General features: G+C 43.6%; 1 protein-coding gene across 2 annotated transcripts in view; it reads left to right on the top strand.

The window, feature by feature from the left end:
- Positions 1–17,128, top strand: part of ADAMTSL1 (ADAMTS like 1) — a gene marked incomplete at its 3' end in the record, with an annotated part of 404,822 nt that overhangs the window by 316,963 nt on the left and 70,731 nt on the right. For both annotated transcript variants that reach the window (XM_080819725.1, XM_080819726.1), the window contains 2 exons: positions 4,033–4,212; positions 8,445–8,579. In XM_080819725.1, the coding sequence (XP_080675851.1) occupies positions 4,033–4,212; positions 8,445–8,579 (315 nt within the window). The remainder of the gene's footprint in view (positions 1–4,032; positions 4,213–8,444; positions 8,580–17,128) is intronic.

Genomic DNA, 17,128 nt, shown 5'->3' on the forward strand with positions numbered 1-17,128 from the left:
TGACATCAAATGGCCGAGTATGAATCTCCGCCCTGCCATTTGTCGGTCACTGACTGGCCACGGGGGGAGGAGTAGGGGGAGACAGAGGCTCTGACCCTGCATAATCAGTCAGGGATCCAAACTAACATCACTTCAGGCAGATTTTTTTTCATCTCTTTGACAAATGTGATTATCTTTATAAAATGTCTTGGCTTATAGCAAAGGTTCACCAAGTGTTCTTTCTCCTCTCACATGCTCAGGATATCTTGCACAGTCCCTGACCGTTGTGCCCTCCCTGTGTTCAGCTATTCTGAATGTCGGTCTTGGGCGTGTGTCTCTGGTACCTTTTCAAGGGACTCTGGCTTAAACAAGGGCTGGTGACATTCTCTAAAGGCTCATTATCATCTCTTGAGGGGAAAAAAAAGGAAAAAAGAGCTAAGGCCTCCTCTTCCTTTCTTCTGTTTGTAAGATGTCAGAGTCTGTTGTGAAAGAGACTGAAAAGATTCTAAAGTATCTTTTCAGTGTCGTCCTCTGCCTGAGGCCCCCAATCCTATGCAGGAAGCCCACAACATAGGACACCAGACACAACTCGACCATCAGCAAATTCTTGATGCAGGCCATACTGGAGTGAGTCTGACAGAGATTTACGAATAAATATATCAAAGAATGCGTACTACATAATTTCTCTCCCTTTGGCATGGGCGTCATTTCTGTGGTTTTAGCTCTACAGAGACTGGAGGTAACCTCCTTCCACTCTTTGCTATCCTGAACGTTTGCATTTCTCCCACGAGCCACCCTCCCCTCACCTAGAGAATTCGGTCCTTGTGGTAAGCACCCCATTGCACGCTGACAAACACCCCGATTCCTTGGGGGGCAGGAGGCAGAGTGATTAAGGGAATTGAAGATGCTCGGACCCACGCCCTGGGGAAGTAAGAAATGGCTCCAGGTCTCTCTCGGGGCCTGGGTTCTCTCCCTCTGCCTCTTGTTTCTCACCTCTCCCTGCCCAATTTCCTCACTTCTCCTGCATGTCTCTGCCTCTGGCTGTCTTGCAGGAGCACAGGCCCTTCCAGAGAAGGAGGCGCTGGGAGCAGCCGGAAGTCTTGCTGCGGGGTTGTCCATGTTGCCGAGATCCTCAAGGATGTTGGTGCTGGAGACACACACGCTGTCCCGTCAGCTCAGTGGTGGAGGGAGTGTTCCTGCTCCCCTTCACTTAGTGGAACCGAGGGCCCATTTAGTCCAGCTGCCTGGCTCTAGAACATTCTTAGGTCCTAGCGGGGACTGTGTGCTTGCTGCCCACGGCACTCTTCAAAAGAACGTGCCAACAAGGGAAATACTTGCAGAAAATGATCTGTAGGACCTCAGTTCTCCTTGTGCTTTCAGGAGAGAAATGGCAGGGAATGCTGTCTTCATCTTACCTTTCGGAGGCTTTCTCCTGAATGCTGTGGATTTTTTTTTTTTCTTTTAACCTAAAAACTAAGCTCAGGGTCCAGAGCCCAAGCTGGCATGACTAGGCATCACGATGCTCTTGCTCTCCCTAGTGGTGCTGCAATGAAAACTCAGCTTCTCTGCCTCTTACCTGCCCCATCTGTCCAGGTGTATTCAGGGGCTGGGCCACCCTGGTCCTTGTGCAGTTGAGCATTGGGCATCATGGGACCTGCCTCTCCCCAATGTGACAGGCGTGCAGTCTCCGAGTCTTCATCCCATTTCAGCAGCGCTCCTCCTTCCAGCCAATTTGGTGATCCATAGGATTTCTCATTAAATTATTGTTAATTGGAGTAAAAGAGAAAACCAGAGAATCCCTCCTCTATTCCTCGAAATAGGGAGGAAGGCCCTGCAGACTAGCCAGATACTTTGACCAGCGTCTTGGGCCCCTGTTGCAGGCCCAGCTGAGGCAGCAGAGCAGCCAGGATACCCGTGAATTCCCACAAGGCCATTCATCATCAGTGAGGGAGTGTGAGTCCACCTTCCCACCTCTACCCTACTTCCTCCTACTGGGAGCTCAGGAGCAGGAAGTCGCCAGGGACCCATAATTAGGGCTGCCACTGAGCCAGGGGTACAGAATAGACAGCTGGTAAATTCCATTCAGCAGATTCAAGGACAAGTAACAGATACACAGGCAGTCCCTTGAAGATGTCTGTGTCCTCACCAGTAGGCTGCCCATTAAAGGCAACACTGTCCTTGCCCCAAATGCAGCATGTAGCCCCAACTCAGAGAAGCTCAGAACTAAAGGTTAAGCCCTTTGACTCTTCCTGACTTTGACCCCCATTGACCAGGATTTGATTATTGACATACCCTAGATACACATCCAAGAGCTGTGAGTAAACTTGAGCGGAGTCAGCAGGCCGAGGGATGAGAGGAATGGAGCCTTCTGCTCCCCAGAGACCTGTGAACTGATGCCCCAGATTTTCTGCCTCTGGGTTCACTCCAAGCTCAGCCTCCTGCAGAGCCTCCCACACAGACTGTCTCAGAAGGCTTGTCCTGGTCCAGGGCCTGCTTGCCAGCATGGCAACCATAGGGAAACGTCCTGAAGAATTAAAGCTGCCACCTTGGGCTGCTATTACAAAATGTCCATAGACAAGGTGGCTTAAATGTCCAAAATGTATTTCTCCTAGTCCTGGAGGTGGAGAAGTCCAAGCTCAAGGTGCCAGCTCCTACAGGTCTGTTGAGAGCTCTTTTCTGGATTGCAGACCACCATCTTACCATGTCTTGACATGATGGAGAGAGAGAAGGCTAGCTCTCCAGTCTCTTCTTTCCTTTTTTTTTTTTTTTTTTAAGATTTTATTTATTTATTTGACAGACACAGATCACAAGTAGGCAGAGAGGCAGGCAGAGAGAGAGGAAGGGAAGCAGGCTCCTTGCTGAGCAGAGAGCCTGATATGGGGCTCGATCCCAGGATGCTGGAATCATGACCCAAGCCACTGAGCCACCCAGGCGCCCCTCCAGTCTCTTCTCATAAGGGCACTAATCCCATCATGACAATCCCAACCCCATGATGTCACCTAAACTTAATTACCTCCAAAGGCCCCACCTCCAAATACTATCACATTGGAGGGCGAGAGGACTTCATCTTACGAATTTGCAGAGAAACACATTCAGTCAATGATGCCCCTAGAGGACAGAGCCCAACTTCCAAAGACAGGTACTCCGTCCTAACTCATCGCACCCTGCCCAGCTCTCTCTCACAGACGTTAAACTTGGACTGATGAAAGAGCTGAGTACTTTGTTTTTGTCTCCTTCTCTGGGGTGCTATGGCCACAGCTCTGTGTTCTCTTATTCTAAGAAAATACACAGGCTCCAAAAACTACAAGCGTGTTTTCCATGTATAGTGTCAGTTCTGGTCAGGTTCCAGCAGCTTTCATTTGTCTGGTTCATACTAGACAAAATACTAAGATTTTATAGCTTTTAACTTTTTATTGAAGCGTAATATCTGTACAGAAAAGGGGACATATCACAAAGGTCCCACCAAACCAGCTCTCGGGTCAGGAACCAGAGAATAACCAGCGACCACGCCCTTTGTCCCCAGTTAGTCTCCGCACCCCTCTGTTTGTCCCTCCCTCTCACTAAAGCCACCAGCCCGAATGCTAATAGCCTATATTGATGTTACTGGGTTTTGTCTGTCACTTACAGAAATGAGATCATCCAATGTGTATTCTTTTCTGTCCAGCTCTTCTTACTCAATGTTTGTTTCATGTGCTTGTCAATCATTCACCTTCACCACCATATAGATTTGGGGCTTATGACCATCCCTGGTTTCCGCACAGAGTTTGGGTACTTTCCTTCATCTTGGCAAGTGCCCTTTACCAGCTGCCCACTTGCTGTTCTGTTAACTGGCCTCTCTCTTCCTGCCTCATCAGTATGAGCTTTAAAAGACCAAAGCTCTCGAGACCATGGAGAGGTCACAGGCATTATTTGGTTTGGCCAGAGGTTGGTAGAAGACGCCCAGGCAGATGCTTCCTGCCGAGTAGCCCCTGGGAGGGTCCGCCAAGCGGTGGTAACTGCCTCCAGGGTCACCTGAGTGTGTTCCGCTGATGCGTTTATTTTTTTTCTTCCTAGGTGTGCCCGAAGCTGAAGTCACTTGGTTCAGGAACAAAAGCAAACTGGGCTCCCCTCCCCATGGGCACGAGGGCTCCTTGCTGCTCACAGACGTGTCCCCCTTGGATCAGGGTCTTTACTCCTGCAGGGCAGCCAATGTCCATGGAGAGCTGACGGAGAACACGCAGCTGCTGATCCTAGGTAAACACCCTGAGGCTGACCGTCCAGCCCACCCTCACCCTCCCTTTATCCCTGATGCAACTAAGTACACAAAAGCAATATGCCTTCCCTTCCTCCCACCTTAGGGCCTTCCAGTAGAAAGAACACAGACCCAGGGGCCAGGCAGACATCATTTTGAACACTGGTTCTACTCCTTATTCACTGTACGTGAACTTTTGTGATCTTGGGCGACTCACTTAGCCCTACTAAGCCTTAGATGCTGGCCTAGATGTGGATGCATGACGGGGACTGTCCATGTAGGGGGAGGCGGTTACCAATGCTGAAGAAGTAAAGAAGTTATTGTTAATTTCTTCTGCATTAAGGACTTCTTTGAGCATCAAATGAAAACTATTAATGACCCCCTCCAGAAAAATTCACACATATAACATTTTTCATAGAATTTCAGAAAGTTCATAGTCCAGCCCACCTCAAGTCCACACGGATACCGCCCCCCCCCCCAGTCCGTTCAGGCTGCTAAAACAAAACACCACAAACTGGGGAGCTCATAACAACAGAAGTTTATGTCTCACATAAGACATATGTCTAGAAGACATTATGTCTTCTAGAGGCTGGAAGTCCAGGATTCAGGAGGCCAGCGCAGTCGGGTTCTGCTGAACCCCCTTCTCTGGGTACAGACCACTGGCTTCTTGCTATGTCCGTCCATGGCAGAAGGGACAAACCAGCTCTCTGTGGTCTCGTGTATAAGGGCACTAATGGCAGTCTTGAGGGTTCTGCTTCACCTCCTAAAGGCCCCATCACCTTGGGGGTTAGGACTTCACCTATGAATTTGAAGGGACACAGGTATCCAGACTACAGTACCCCCAAATAAAAAGAACCATAAGAACACAGTTCTTCACATAACATAGGTATTAGAAATAATGGCCCCTGGGACACTATCTAATATTCCCTGTTGCCCAGTGCTGGACTCAGCCATGTTGGGAGCAATAACCGGATTACTTTTATCCCGTGGACTAGGGACCCTGGGGTTATCCTCCCCAGAGTCTGGAACTTGGTGGGATGTAATAAAAAGGCTTGTTTTCGTCTTACCACTTTTTTTTTTTTTTTAACCAATAATGAGAGCCCTCGTGCTAGTTTTCTCACTAAGAGAAAGCTCTCATTCTAAGGGAAAAAAGAAGGAACTGTGAGAAATACAAAGACTCACATGCCATACATACACACACATTCATACATTATAGACCTCCTTGGGGAAAAATAATTAACCTTTATATTGTATTTCCATAGCCCCAATCGCTGATAGACGAAAGCCTAGGGTCTCTAGCCCCTGCCCACTCAGGTTTCAGAGGGGCTCTGGAGGGTTTTCATCTCACCAGTGGCTGCATAAACCACTAGTCATCTTAGAAAGCCACAGAAAAACCCCTTGGTGAAGGATGTCATCTGTTCTGTGTTGGTTTTCATGTGAGTCTGGAGCCCAGGGCCCAGGCACTGTTGCCCCACACTGAGTTACGGGGCTTCCTGTGGGCTTTTCCTCCCGAATAAGCCTGGCTTGTCATCTGCGCTGACAGACAGGAAATCATGGCTGCGTGGTTGCGACCATGGCTTTGCGAATGAAGGGTGCACGTTCTGCCTGCCAGCTCTGGCAGGATTGCGACTGAAAACTGGCGTGACTGTGAACACAGCTGGACAAGCAGGACGTCTTCCCATTTTAATCAAACATGATGAGAAAAAAAAAATCACTGTTTAGACTCTTAAGTTGAGGGCTTTTCCTGATCAGAAGCCTTGGTTTATTAATCCAGGTATTTTTAGTGTATAGGTGCTTTGTGGACATAGAAGTAATGTCTCTCTTTTTTTTTTATTTTAATCAGCCAAAAATTTGGTTTAATTATTAAACAAGGGACTTCATGTATAAAACTGAGCTTTCACACCAAGCTCTGTGGCCTAACCCATAGCATGGAGACTTGGTATGTAATGAGACTTTCACTTATTTATTCCTGTGGCCATTGGATGAATATTCATGATGTATTGCCTCTAAGTTCCATCTCGAGCATTGGGATAAATTTAAGAGATGACCTCTGCCCTTGGAGAATATGGTTTCCCTTGGAAGATCAAATGGACATGCACCAAAGAAGAACGATATGATAAAATCTCTAAGGGCATTAGGAGGGGCTGACATTTGGCCCAAGAATAGCTGATGGTTTTGAAGATGGGACATAACCTCCCTTCTTGGCTTTTAGGAAATCAGCAAGGGTTTCTTGTGTTTAATATTCTTTTTTTTTTTTAAGATTTATGTATATATTTGAGAGAGAGAGAGCACAAGCAGGAAGGGCAGAGGGAGGGAGAGAAACTCAAGCAGACTCCCTACTGAACAGGGAGCCCAACATGGCGCTGGATCCCACGACCCCAAGGCCTTGACCTGAATGAGAACCAGGAGCCAACATGGAAATGACTGCTCTACCCAAGTACCCCTTGAGTTTAATATTCTTGAGGGAATATTCAGTATTCAATTTCAATATTCTCAAGGGAATATTAAAAAAATGAGTGATGGGCATTAAAGAAGGCACTTGTTGGGATGACCACTGGGTCTTGTGCGGAGGTGAAGCATCACTGGCCTCTGTTCCTGAAACCAGGGAGGCACTGTATGGTAACTAACTGGTATTTAAATTGTAAAAGTTAATTATTTAAGTTTAAAAAGATGGGAAGAAGAGAGTCTAGGTTGGAGTAAACTGCTACCATCAGGTCCTAAAATCATGGTATTTCAGAGTAGAAAGAGATCTAGGAAATGATGAGTTTCCTCCCCATTTTATAAACAAGGAAACTAAGGCTCAAGGGAATTAAGTGACTTGCCCAAGTTAGGGAATGACAGAGCCCCATCTCAAATGGAGCATTCCTGAACCCAAACATGATGTTTTCACCTATACCATATGAGGAATATTTTAAAATTCTATATAACACATATATAATGTAATATTTTAATAATTTATATATATTAAATATGCATAAATATATATTAAAATTTGAAGCTCATCATTGTTTTCTGTATGCAGTGGGCTTTTGCAGTCAAGGCAGAGTAGACAGAAGGCATATTTCTGAAGCAGACTCTGAAGCCATCATGACTTACTTGCCACTCCCTTAACAAATAACTGACAAAGTGACAGGCACATAATAGGCTCTCACTGGACACTGATGAAATATGACCATCAGTTACAAGAGAAATACTCCTGCTCCTTTTCAGACTCCAACAGAGCTCTACAGAAAAAAATGGGAGTCTGCCTTGGGAGATGTAGGAAGCAGGGAAACTGGATTCTGCTTCTTGTCTCAGAGAATCTTGAGTCCTCTCACCACCAGCTTCGTTAGGTCCTTGCCTCTTTATTTGTCCAGTGGAAATGATTAGCCACTATAGTTCCCATTTTTGTCACTTTGGGCTCCAGTTAACGAGACCTCTAATGACTTCACTCCTAACTCCTTCTAAGATTTTGAAGAAAAAAATCATCCCTGTCCTGCTTGTCTGGTCCTACCTGGGCATAAAAATCCAAACCACAAAACAAATTCATTTTATCAGCTTCATAAAGAAACCTTTTTCTTCATGGAAGGTGTCATTCATAGACTTCTTTTAAATAAGATATTCCTGGAGCACCTGGATGGTAAAGTCAACTAAACATCTGACTCGATTTCAGCTCAGGTCATGATCTCAGGGTCGTGAGATTGAGCTCTGTGTCAGGCTCCATGCTGGACGTAGAGTCTGCTTAAGATTCTCTCCCTCCCTCTGCCGCTGCCCCTCCCCCCACGTTGCATGTGCGTGTGCGCACTCTCTCACTCAAATAAAAAACTCCTGTTATGATGTATCCGTATCTGGGGGGACAATAACAAAGCGCTCTACAGGAATAAGAGTTAAATGAAGGAAAGAGTGAAAACTAACACAGGACTTGGCATATAATAAATGCTGAAGAAGTGTTAGCTTTTTAAGAGTATTTTTATAATATGGTTTAATTTGCCTACACATTTATAGAGACCCAGCGGTACTGTGGTATAAAGTGGTATTCAGTAAGGAACTCCTAAAATCAACATGCCTGATTCTTATTACTGACCTTATTGTTTTGGGCATCAAATATTGATAGGCACACCTTCTCTGTGGGGGAAAAAAATGATGCCAAAAGGCAGCCATAATGCCTGCCTTACGTGCATGCCCATATTTCCTTCCCTCCTTAATATAGCCTCCATGCTTTAACCTGCCTGACTCCCCATTTGCCTTCCCACAGATCCTCCCCAAGTCCCAACGCAGTTAGAAGACCTCAGGGCCTTGCTTTCAGCCACTGGACCGAACCTTCCTTCAGTGCTGACATCTCCTCTGGGAGCACAGCTGGTCCTGGATCCTGGGAATTCTGCTCTCGTTGGTGAGTCCAAATCTCTGGAACGTTGGGCTGAAATCCAGGGCTGGACAGGATTTATGGATGGGTGACTGCTTGCAGGTGGGATGGAGGCAGCAGGAGGGGGTGGCCAACAGGAAATCACTAAATTGCCTACAGAATCCAGACTCACCAGTGGAAACTTGGCTGACTTTCCATGTGAGGTGAGTGCAGATATTAGTCTGGACTCTAAAGCTTGTCTAGATTCCAACATGGCTCCTTTCTGAATCGTCTTGGGCTAATGCCACAGTCCAGATCCTCTCAGTCAGATTGACTCACTGAACAGTAAGTAAAGAGCAGAGCAGTAAAAATAGCTCCTATATATCCATTCCCTTGCCAGCCATACACCAGTATGTGCCCATGACCTTGTCCTAACTCAACTAGAGTTTTAATCAGCTTTCAAGAAGAAAAATCTAGATAATTCTATTTAGGTTAGCCTTCTATATAGATAGGGCCTGAAACCAACCCAGATGAACCCCTCCAGCAAGTGTTTAAATAACTTTACCGAGTAAAGCTTCCCTGGCATCTGTCAATGGAAACCTTCACCAAGTTATTGCCCACATGGTTGGTGCTCTCTGGTAGGAGAGGAGGTACAGGGGACTATCGATGTCCTGGGCCCTCCACTTGAGAATCATGGAGATGCCACGGGAACCTCTGTACTCCCGCCTTGACTTCTGGAGAGGGTCAAGGTGGAAGAGAAGAATTATATGCCTTCAAAGCCCTGGGGGGCGGAGGGGAACAGGTCTACAAAATGGGGGAAATCCTCATGCTATCTCTTTGAGGCCCCAAATGTTGGTAATGGTAACTAAAATTATTCCTTTGGCTCAAAGTGGAAAGTTCCTCTTCTCTCCTCCCTACCACCCAGCAAGAAGTAGGAGACCAAAGTGTCATACTGATAAGTATGCCTTATCAACATGGCCACAGGGACTGGTATAGGATTACAAACAGAAAGATTACCTTCAGTTTTCATTATGATCTAAATAACAAAGACTGCTCATAGTATATGAGCATGTGGAAAAAGCTTATAATTTCTCTGTTTCTGATCTGATCCTAAAAATAAGACACATATAATGACAAGTAGCCCTATTCTGTTTCTCATAACTTATACAAGCTTGGCATTGAGTTTTTCCACATCGTATTAATCAGAATTCATGGATGTTTCTTACTGCTTTCTTTTGGCTTATAAATGGTAAATGTATTCCAAATTAAACGTGAGCATTGTAAACCTTTTTTTAATCTTAGACTCATCACTGTGAGAAATTGTCACAACTATTCATCATAGCCCAGTCATTAGCAGAGGGTGCAGCAATTGTTTAGTTTCAAGTTCAATAACTCTTGGGTCACTCAGATGCTGTTTGGCATGCTGGAAAAATGAACCTGCTCATATTTTTCCATGATAGTTTTTCTTTCTTTCTTCTCTATTCTGGAATGATATTTTGTCTCATTGTAGCCATGAGCAATAAGAATTTATTGTGCTTTATGCTGCTGTGTTCCATCGCTAGTTCATAGTGCTTTGTTACCTTAGACTGGTATTTAAATCTAACAGTTGAAAGACACTCTAATACCCTAGTCCACATCCAGACTGTTCCATTTGAATGGGACAGCAAGTCAGTTACCCATAAAGTCCCTGAATGTAACTGCTGGGGCACCTCTAGCAGGGAATGTTGATACCTCGCCAGCACTGGAGAAGTCAGAGGGATCGACATGGAATTGCGGAGATGAATTAAGAAATCATGTCAAGTTTCAAGACTCTGGGAAGTTCATCATTTGAAATAGACCAGGGCCTAATTGATGCTTTGGAGCTGAGCACAGAAGGATGGGTGGGATTCAAAGAGGCAAGGAAAGGAAACAGGCATTGAGGGTGAAGAAGATATTATTAGGCTGGCAATAATAATGTGTAGAATGTATATCCAGTATCAGTAAAGAAAGAGCTATAAAATACCACTACTTTGAAAGTGATGATGGGCAGCTTAACCGGGATAGAAACTAGACCATTTAAAGGAAAAAGACTCAGGCAGAGCTTGTCCACTCAGCTTTGGCTTTGACCCTCACCCCAAGAATTCTAATACACCTTCTCCACCTTGAGCCTCCCCAGCTGTCGACTCATCCTGATCTGTTAGTCTAGTTCCTCTTATTTGCACTGGTTCCCATCCCTGGCTCCTGCTGGTGGCCCTTTGAGACCAGAGCGCCTGTTCTGGGTACAAACTTAGGTCAGGGAGGCAAGTCTGTGTAGGGTTGCTGCAGGCTTAGAATGGGAAACAGTGTCAAAATGCGGAGGACCTTGATGATTAGACTAAGGAAATAGATTGACTATGTGGGACAGATATTTAGAGGGTTTTTAAGTAGGAGAACAATGTACTGAAAGTAATATTTGAAAGAATCTGGTATTCTGCAAGAGTAATCAATAGCAGGAGCAATTTAAGGAAGAAATCCTGTTTTAAATGTAACAAATGTTCTAGGTCAAGATGGGTATGTGACAAAGATACTGTTAATTGCCCTTTCCACAACCAACACATCTTCAATCAATCACGTCATTCTTTTTCATTTAGCCCAGGCACTGCCTTGGATTTCATTGTAACATTGCTGCCAAGCATGGCGGCAGTTGACAGATAGGATGAAAGCCATTTGCCAACCCTGTTGTTGCCAGTAAATGATGGCATTCCTGTGTATGTATTTCTCCCATCGATGAGATACGTTGGCTGCAAGAGATTCAGAGAACTTTATGGTTCTGTGGCATAGGGATAATAAGTCATGAACCTTGATTCTTATGTTTTCATGGGAAGAAGGAAAGAAGGGAAATTGGGGTTTTTTTAAAGCCATATATCAGGGCTGGGGCACCTGGGTGGCTCAGTGGGTTAAAGCCTCTGTCTTTGGCTCAGGTCATGATCCCAGGGTCCTGGGATCGAGCCCCACATCAGGCTCTCTGCTCAGCGGAGAGCCCGCTTACCCATCTCTCTCCTTCTGCCTGCCTCTCTGCCTACTTGTGATCTCTGTCTGTCAAATAAATAAATAAAATCTTTTTTAAAAATCTGTGGAAGAATATTTAGAGACACAGAAACATAACTGTCATATACCAGTTAATGAAAAAAGTTGTGAGCAGTATATGGAGTATGATTTTGTTTTAGACAAAAGATGCATATAATGTGCATATTAATGAGTAGAAAAAATATATTTGTACTGGTTTTATCTGGGCTAGGCAATTACAGATAATTTTCAGGGGTTTTTTTTTGCTCATATTTTTAATTATTCTACTATGGAGTTGTATTGCTCTCATAATAAAAACTCCAATAAAAATTATTTTTTGTATGATATAAATGCTAATGCCCTATAAATGATACTGTGAGAAATATTAATTTTGAGTCTTAGTGACCCCCCCAAAAAAAATTGAACAGAAGGCTGCAAAAAATGTAGGTGTGGGGGGAGGCCCAAGATGCTGCTACTGTAAAATTAGAGCCCGGAGACCTGGACCAAGACCACTAAAGGGGGGACATGGGCCTTGCCCTCCATACTAGTTGGCACAGCTAAGGCCTCCCAACAGAAAGGACAGCTGTTAAATAAGGACAAAGAAAATTAGTACCCGTCTTGCCTAGGACAATGAATCTGGTTAGGCTGGGTCCACTCTGCATGGCCAAGCCTCCACTGGCGATTTTCCATGTCTGTGTTATACAGCAAAGAGTATGAGAGAAACAAGGGACTCATTGGTCCCAAGTCTTCATTTACAGTCATGGAAGTGAGGCCCACATGGGCCTATGCATGTGTCGCTCAATCAACATTCCTTCTTGAAAGTTTCGGCAGTGGCTTGAAGTGGAATCAATGCCAGAATGTCTGCCAACTAAAATAGTCATTTTTGGAGTAGAATCACCTACTGGGAATCTCAAGGCTTGAGTTGTAATGGAGAAGAGTTAACTCTGATATATGGCCTTTTTTTTTTTTAAGATTTTATTTATTTATTTGACAGATCACAAGCAGGCAGAGAGGCAGAAAGAGAGAGAGAGATGGGAAAGCAGGCTCCCTGCTGAGCAAAGAGCCTGATGCGGGACTCGATCCCAGGACCCTGAGATCATGACCTGAACTGAAGGCAGAGGCTTTAACCCACTAAGCCACCCAGGTGCCCTGATTCTTCCAGATTTAATTCTGGTGGCTGCATTGATGGGAGGTATCTTAAATTCAACCAACTCTCTCATGTTGAACTTTTGGATTCTTTGCAATCTTTTGCTAGTATAAAAACATAGATGAGATGAATATTCTTATTCCTAAAATTTTTGTGTATATCTCTCTTAGGATAAATTTCTAGAAGTGGAATTGTTGTGTCAGAAGTTTTGTATCTTTTAGTTTGTGCTGTTTTCAAATGGTCCTCCAAAAAAGTTCTACTTCTTTATATGTGCACAGCACTATTTGAGAATTCTCACTTCCCTAAAATTTTATCAACAGTAGGTATGACCAAGAGTTTTTACAGTTACCATTTTAATTGGTGACTACACAACAGTATAAAATACAGTATGAAAATTATATCATTTTAAATTTTTATTTCTTTGTGATTTTTAAGAATTCTGATTTTTAATATTTATTAGTCATTTGCATTCATTTGTGAGCTGTCAGGTCCTTTGTTCATTTAGTGATAGTTATTTTAATGATTTGTAAGATACATTACATATTTATGTTTTACATAAAAGTTTTTAATAGCTTTATTGACAGATAATTGGCATTGTATATTTAAAGTCTAAAATTTGTTCTTTTTTTTTTTTTTGACAGACAGAGATCACAAGTAAGGAGAGAGGCAGGCAGAGAGAGAGGAAGGGAAGCAGGCTCCCTGCTGAGCAGAGAGCCCCATGTGGGGCTCGATCCCAGGACCCTGAGATCATGACCCAAGCCAAAGGCAGAGGCTTTAACCCACTGAGCCACCCAGGCGCCCCTAAAATTTGTTGTTCTGATACATGGATACACCTATGAAACCATCACTACAGTCAACATAATGAACATAGTCATCATCCCCAAAAGTTACCTCATGCCCTTTTATAAAGGCATGCCTTCACACCCTTGCCCTACCCCATGCCCAACAACCACCCCCCAACAACTGATCTGCTCTCAGTACAGATAGATTAGATTAGATTTCTAGAATGTTTTATAAAAGAACTCATACCTTGGGGAGAATGGCTTCTTTCACTCAAGATAATTATTCTGGTATTCATCCGTATTGTAACACACATCAGCAGTACAAGTTTTTGTCAACTAGTGTTCCACTGTACAGATAGACTGCCGTTTGTTTCATCACCCACTTGTGAGGGACAGAACGGTCATTTCCAATTTCTGGTTGTTACAAATGAAGTTGCTCTAGGTATTCATCTACTCACCTTTGTAGAGACACATGCTTTCATTTCTCTTAATTAAATACCTAAAACTGAAATGGCTGGATCACATAGTAAGTGTTTCTTTTTCCAGTTTTCCAGACTTTTTTCCAAAGTAGTTGGACTACTCTATATTCCCCCACCCATGTCTGACAGTTCTGGTTTCTTCGTGTCTTCGGCAGCACTTGCTATAGTCAGTCTTTTGAATTTTAGACATTCTTCCAGGTCTGCAGTGGTTTCTTGTTGTGATTTTAATTTGTATTTTCCTGGTAGTTGTTAATGTTGAGCATCTTTTTGTGTGCTATATGCCTCCTGATTTCTTCCTAGGTGAAGTGTTTATTCAATTTTTTCCTGTTTTTTTATTCTTTAATTAGGTTGTTGTTTCACTTACTGAGTTCTGAAAGTTCTTTTACTTTAAATGCAATTCTTTTTATCAGATATATACATTTCCAAATATTTTGTCCCAGTCAATGGCTGTCTTTTTACTCTTTTAGTGTCTCTCAAAAAGCAGAATATTTTAATTTTGATGAAGTCCAACCTATTCATTTTTTTCCTTTTAGAGAGGGTTTTTTTTTTCTATTGTATCTAGGAAATTTTGCCTATTCCAAGGTACCAAAGATCTTCTCCCATATTTTCTTCCAGAAGCTTTATGTCCATATTATTTGGATTTAGGTTTTACATTTAGGTCTGTCATTTATTTTGAGTTTGTTTTTACCTAAGGTGTAAGGTATATATTGAAGTTCATTCTTATACATATATTACCCAACTTGTTCCAATACCATTTGTTGAAAAGATTATTCTTTCTCCACTGAATTGCCTTGGCACCTTTATGGGAAATCAGTTGTCATTGTATGTGTGGGTATATTTCCAGACCATTCTGTTTCAGTGATATATTTATCTCTTTACACCAATACTACACATATTTATAGCCTCTTTACACCAATACCACATTTGGCCCAACACCTTATGAATCATGAGGTTTTCCAGCCTGGCTGATAGGAACAGGTGCTATTCTGTACCCTGTGTGAGCACTAGAAACTGCTACCTTGAATTCTTTTCTTTTTTCCTGCCTCTTCACGTGCATGCACTGATGTACCTTCTGCTGAATCCTTAAGGGGAATCTTCAGATTTCAGAAATTCATTTATTCATTCCATTTCTGCAGTTCTCTCTTCTCTGATACTCCATTCTGTGAACTTGAGCCACCTTGATCTCCCTGTGCTTTCAGCTCCCTCTCCTAAACTCACAAGTCCCCTGGGTTCTACCTGGGTTTCCCTGTGTGACAGCTTGAAAACTCTGTGAAGGCACTGAGCTGGGGAAACATTTTTTTTTCCCCATTTCTCAGGGATCAGTGTCCTTCATTGCCTAATGTCCAGTGTCTTGAAAACCACTGCCTCTTACATTCTGTTCATTTTTTATTATTTTAAGCAGGAAGGTAAATTCTGTCCCTTACTCCATTTTGGTCAAAAATAGGCATACAGATATGTGCAAGATAAATGTCTGCATATGTGTGTGTGTGTGTGTGTGTGTGTGTGTGTGTATACCCACATATATATGATGTGTATGTTTTAAATATTTGCCTAGACTAAGCTGATACCCACATTTATAGTTGGCAAACTATAATCCCTGGGCCAAATCTAGGTCACCGCTTGTTTTTGTAAATAAAGGTTTATTGGCATGCTGCCATACCCATTTATTTACCTATGTATTGTCTATTACTTCTTTCATATCATAATGGAGGAGTCAAATACTTGTGACAGAAACCATACAACCCAGAAACCTAAAGTAGTTCCTTTCTAGTCCTTTACAGAAAAGGTTTGCCAATCGCTGACCTAGTCCATCAACCTCATTATGTAGAAAGAATACCAAGGTTTATGATGGTAATCACCCATCTCCTCTTTCTGAGGAGGACCATACTCTCTGCACTGTACCACTCTGTCCTTTATCCTGTCGCTAGGTTAGGGTTTCTCCTGAAGTAAAAGCGTGAAAGAAAAAAAGCAAGCCAGCAAACCTACCTTATAGTAGTAGAGATCTTTCTCAGGAAGGTCAGGAAAGAGAGGCCCTAGATTTTTGTCAAAATTGAATGACCTTGGGTGCTTCCAATAAGAAAACACATGATTATATGTGGTTTAAGAAAAGCAGTTCGGTCTCTTAGCCTATCTTATTTAGGTCCAGAACCTGTTAGGATGTCTCATAGAATATATCCATAGGGTTTGGCCGCTCCCCCCTATATTTAGTCCCAACTCTCCTTCATGAGCAAGCAGGCTGTGATACCCCAGGCAGAGGGACTCCTGACTTCTCTACTAGAACCCCATGCCATGCAAGTCCCACAGAGAGCCAAACGGAACAAACCTTTTCTTGCCCCTTGTGATTTACCAAGAGGAGAGAGATTCAGGCATTCAAACCTGGGGTTTGCAGAGTAAAGTTTTTCCATGAAAGAAGTCATTGTGCCTGGCCCCTCTCCCCAGCCAGGGGCTCAAGGGTCATAGCCAACACACACAGCAGCCTCTCAGCAGCATCAGCAGGCTCCCCAGGGCCCTGCATGGCAGCAGTTCCACTTCTCAGAGCCCTTCCAGTCCTGGAGAAGCCAGGCAGTGAGGCCAAGGCCCACCCACCACAACCAGGTGGTGGTGTTTTCCTTCTGACCACTGGAGACCGGCAGCCTGCACGTTTTCCTCTCCATTCATTTGAAGTGCTGAGAATTGCAAGGCACAGCTGGCTTAGATGCAGTTCCTACTAATCATACCACACTGATGAGGGAGCTGTGGCTGGAATGTTTGGGACCCAGGTCTGGAGTCTAAGGTGCAGTTGATAGTCATTGTTCTCATGTAAACCCCACAAAGTAGGAGGATATTTCAGAAAACCGTTGAATAAATATTAATGTTCAAAGTTGAAAGCCTTGGTGAAGGGCCTAAGGAGGCGGTCCCTCAAAGACAGGTAAGTTTGCTCATTGAATAAATATTTGTTGAGTGCCTACTATGTCCCAGACCCTATGCTAGGGCTGGGGATACACCAAGAATGTGATAGATAAGCCTAGCTTTCATACATTCATTCCAGAAAAATTTATTGAGCATTTACTATGCATTAGGCACTGACCTAGATCTGAAGATACAGTAACAAACAAGCAGAGTAAGGTGCCTGCTCTCGTTTGGTTTGAATTCCCGTGGATGCTTCAGGTCTGGTGGGGAGAGTTA

Source organism: Martes martes, assembly GCF_963455335.1.
Source record: "Martes martes genome assembly, chromosome: 12".
In the NCBI taxonomy this organism is placed as follows: Eukaryota; Metazoa; Chordata; class Mammalia; order Carnivora; family Mustelidae; genus Martes; species Martes martes.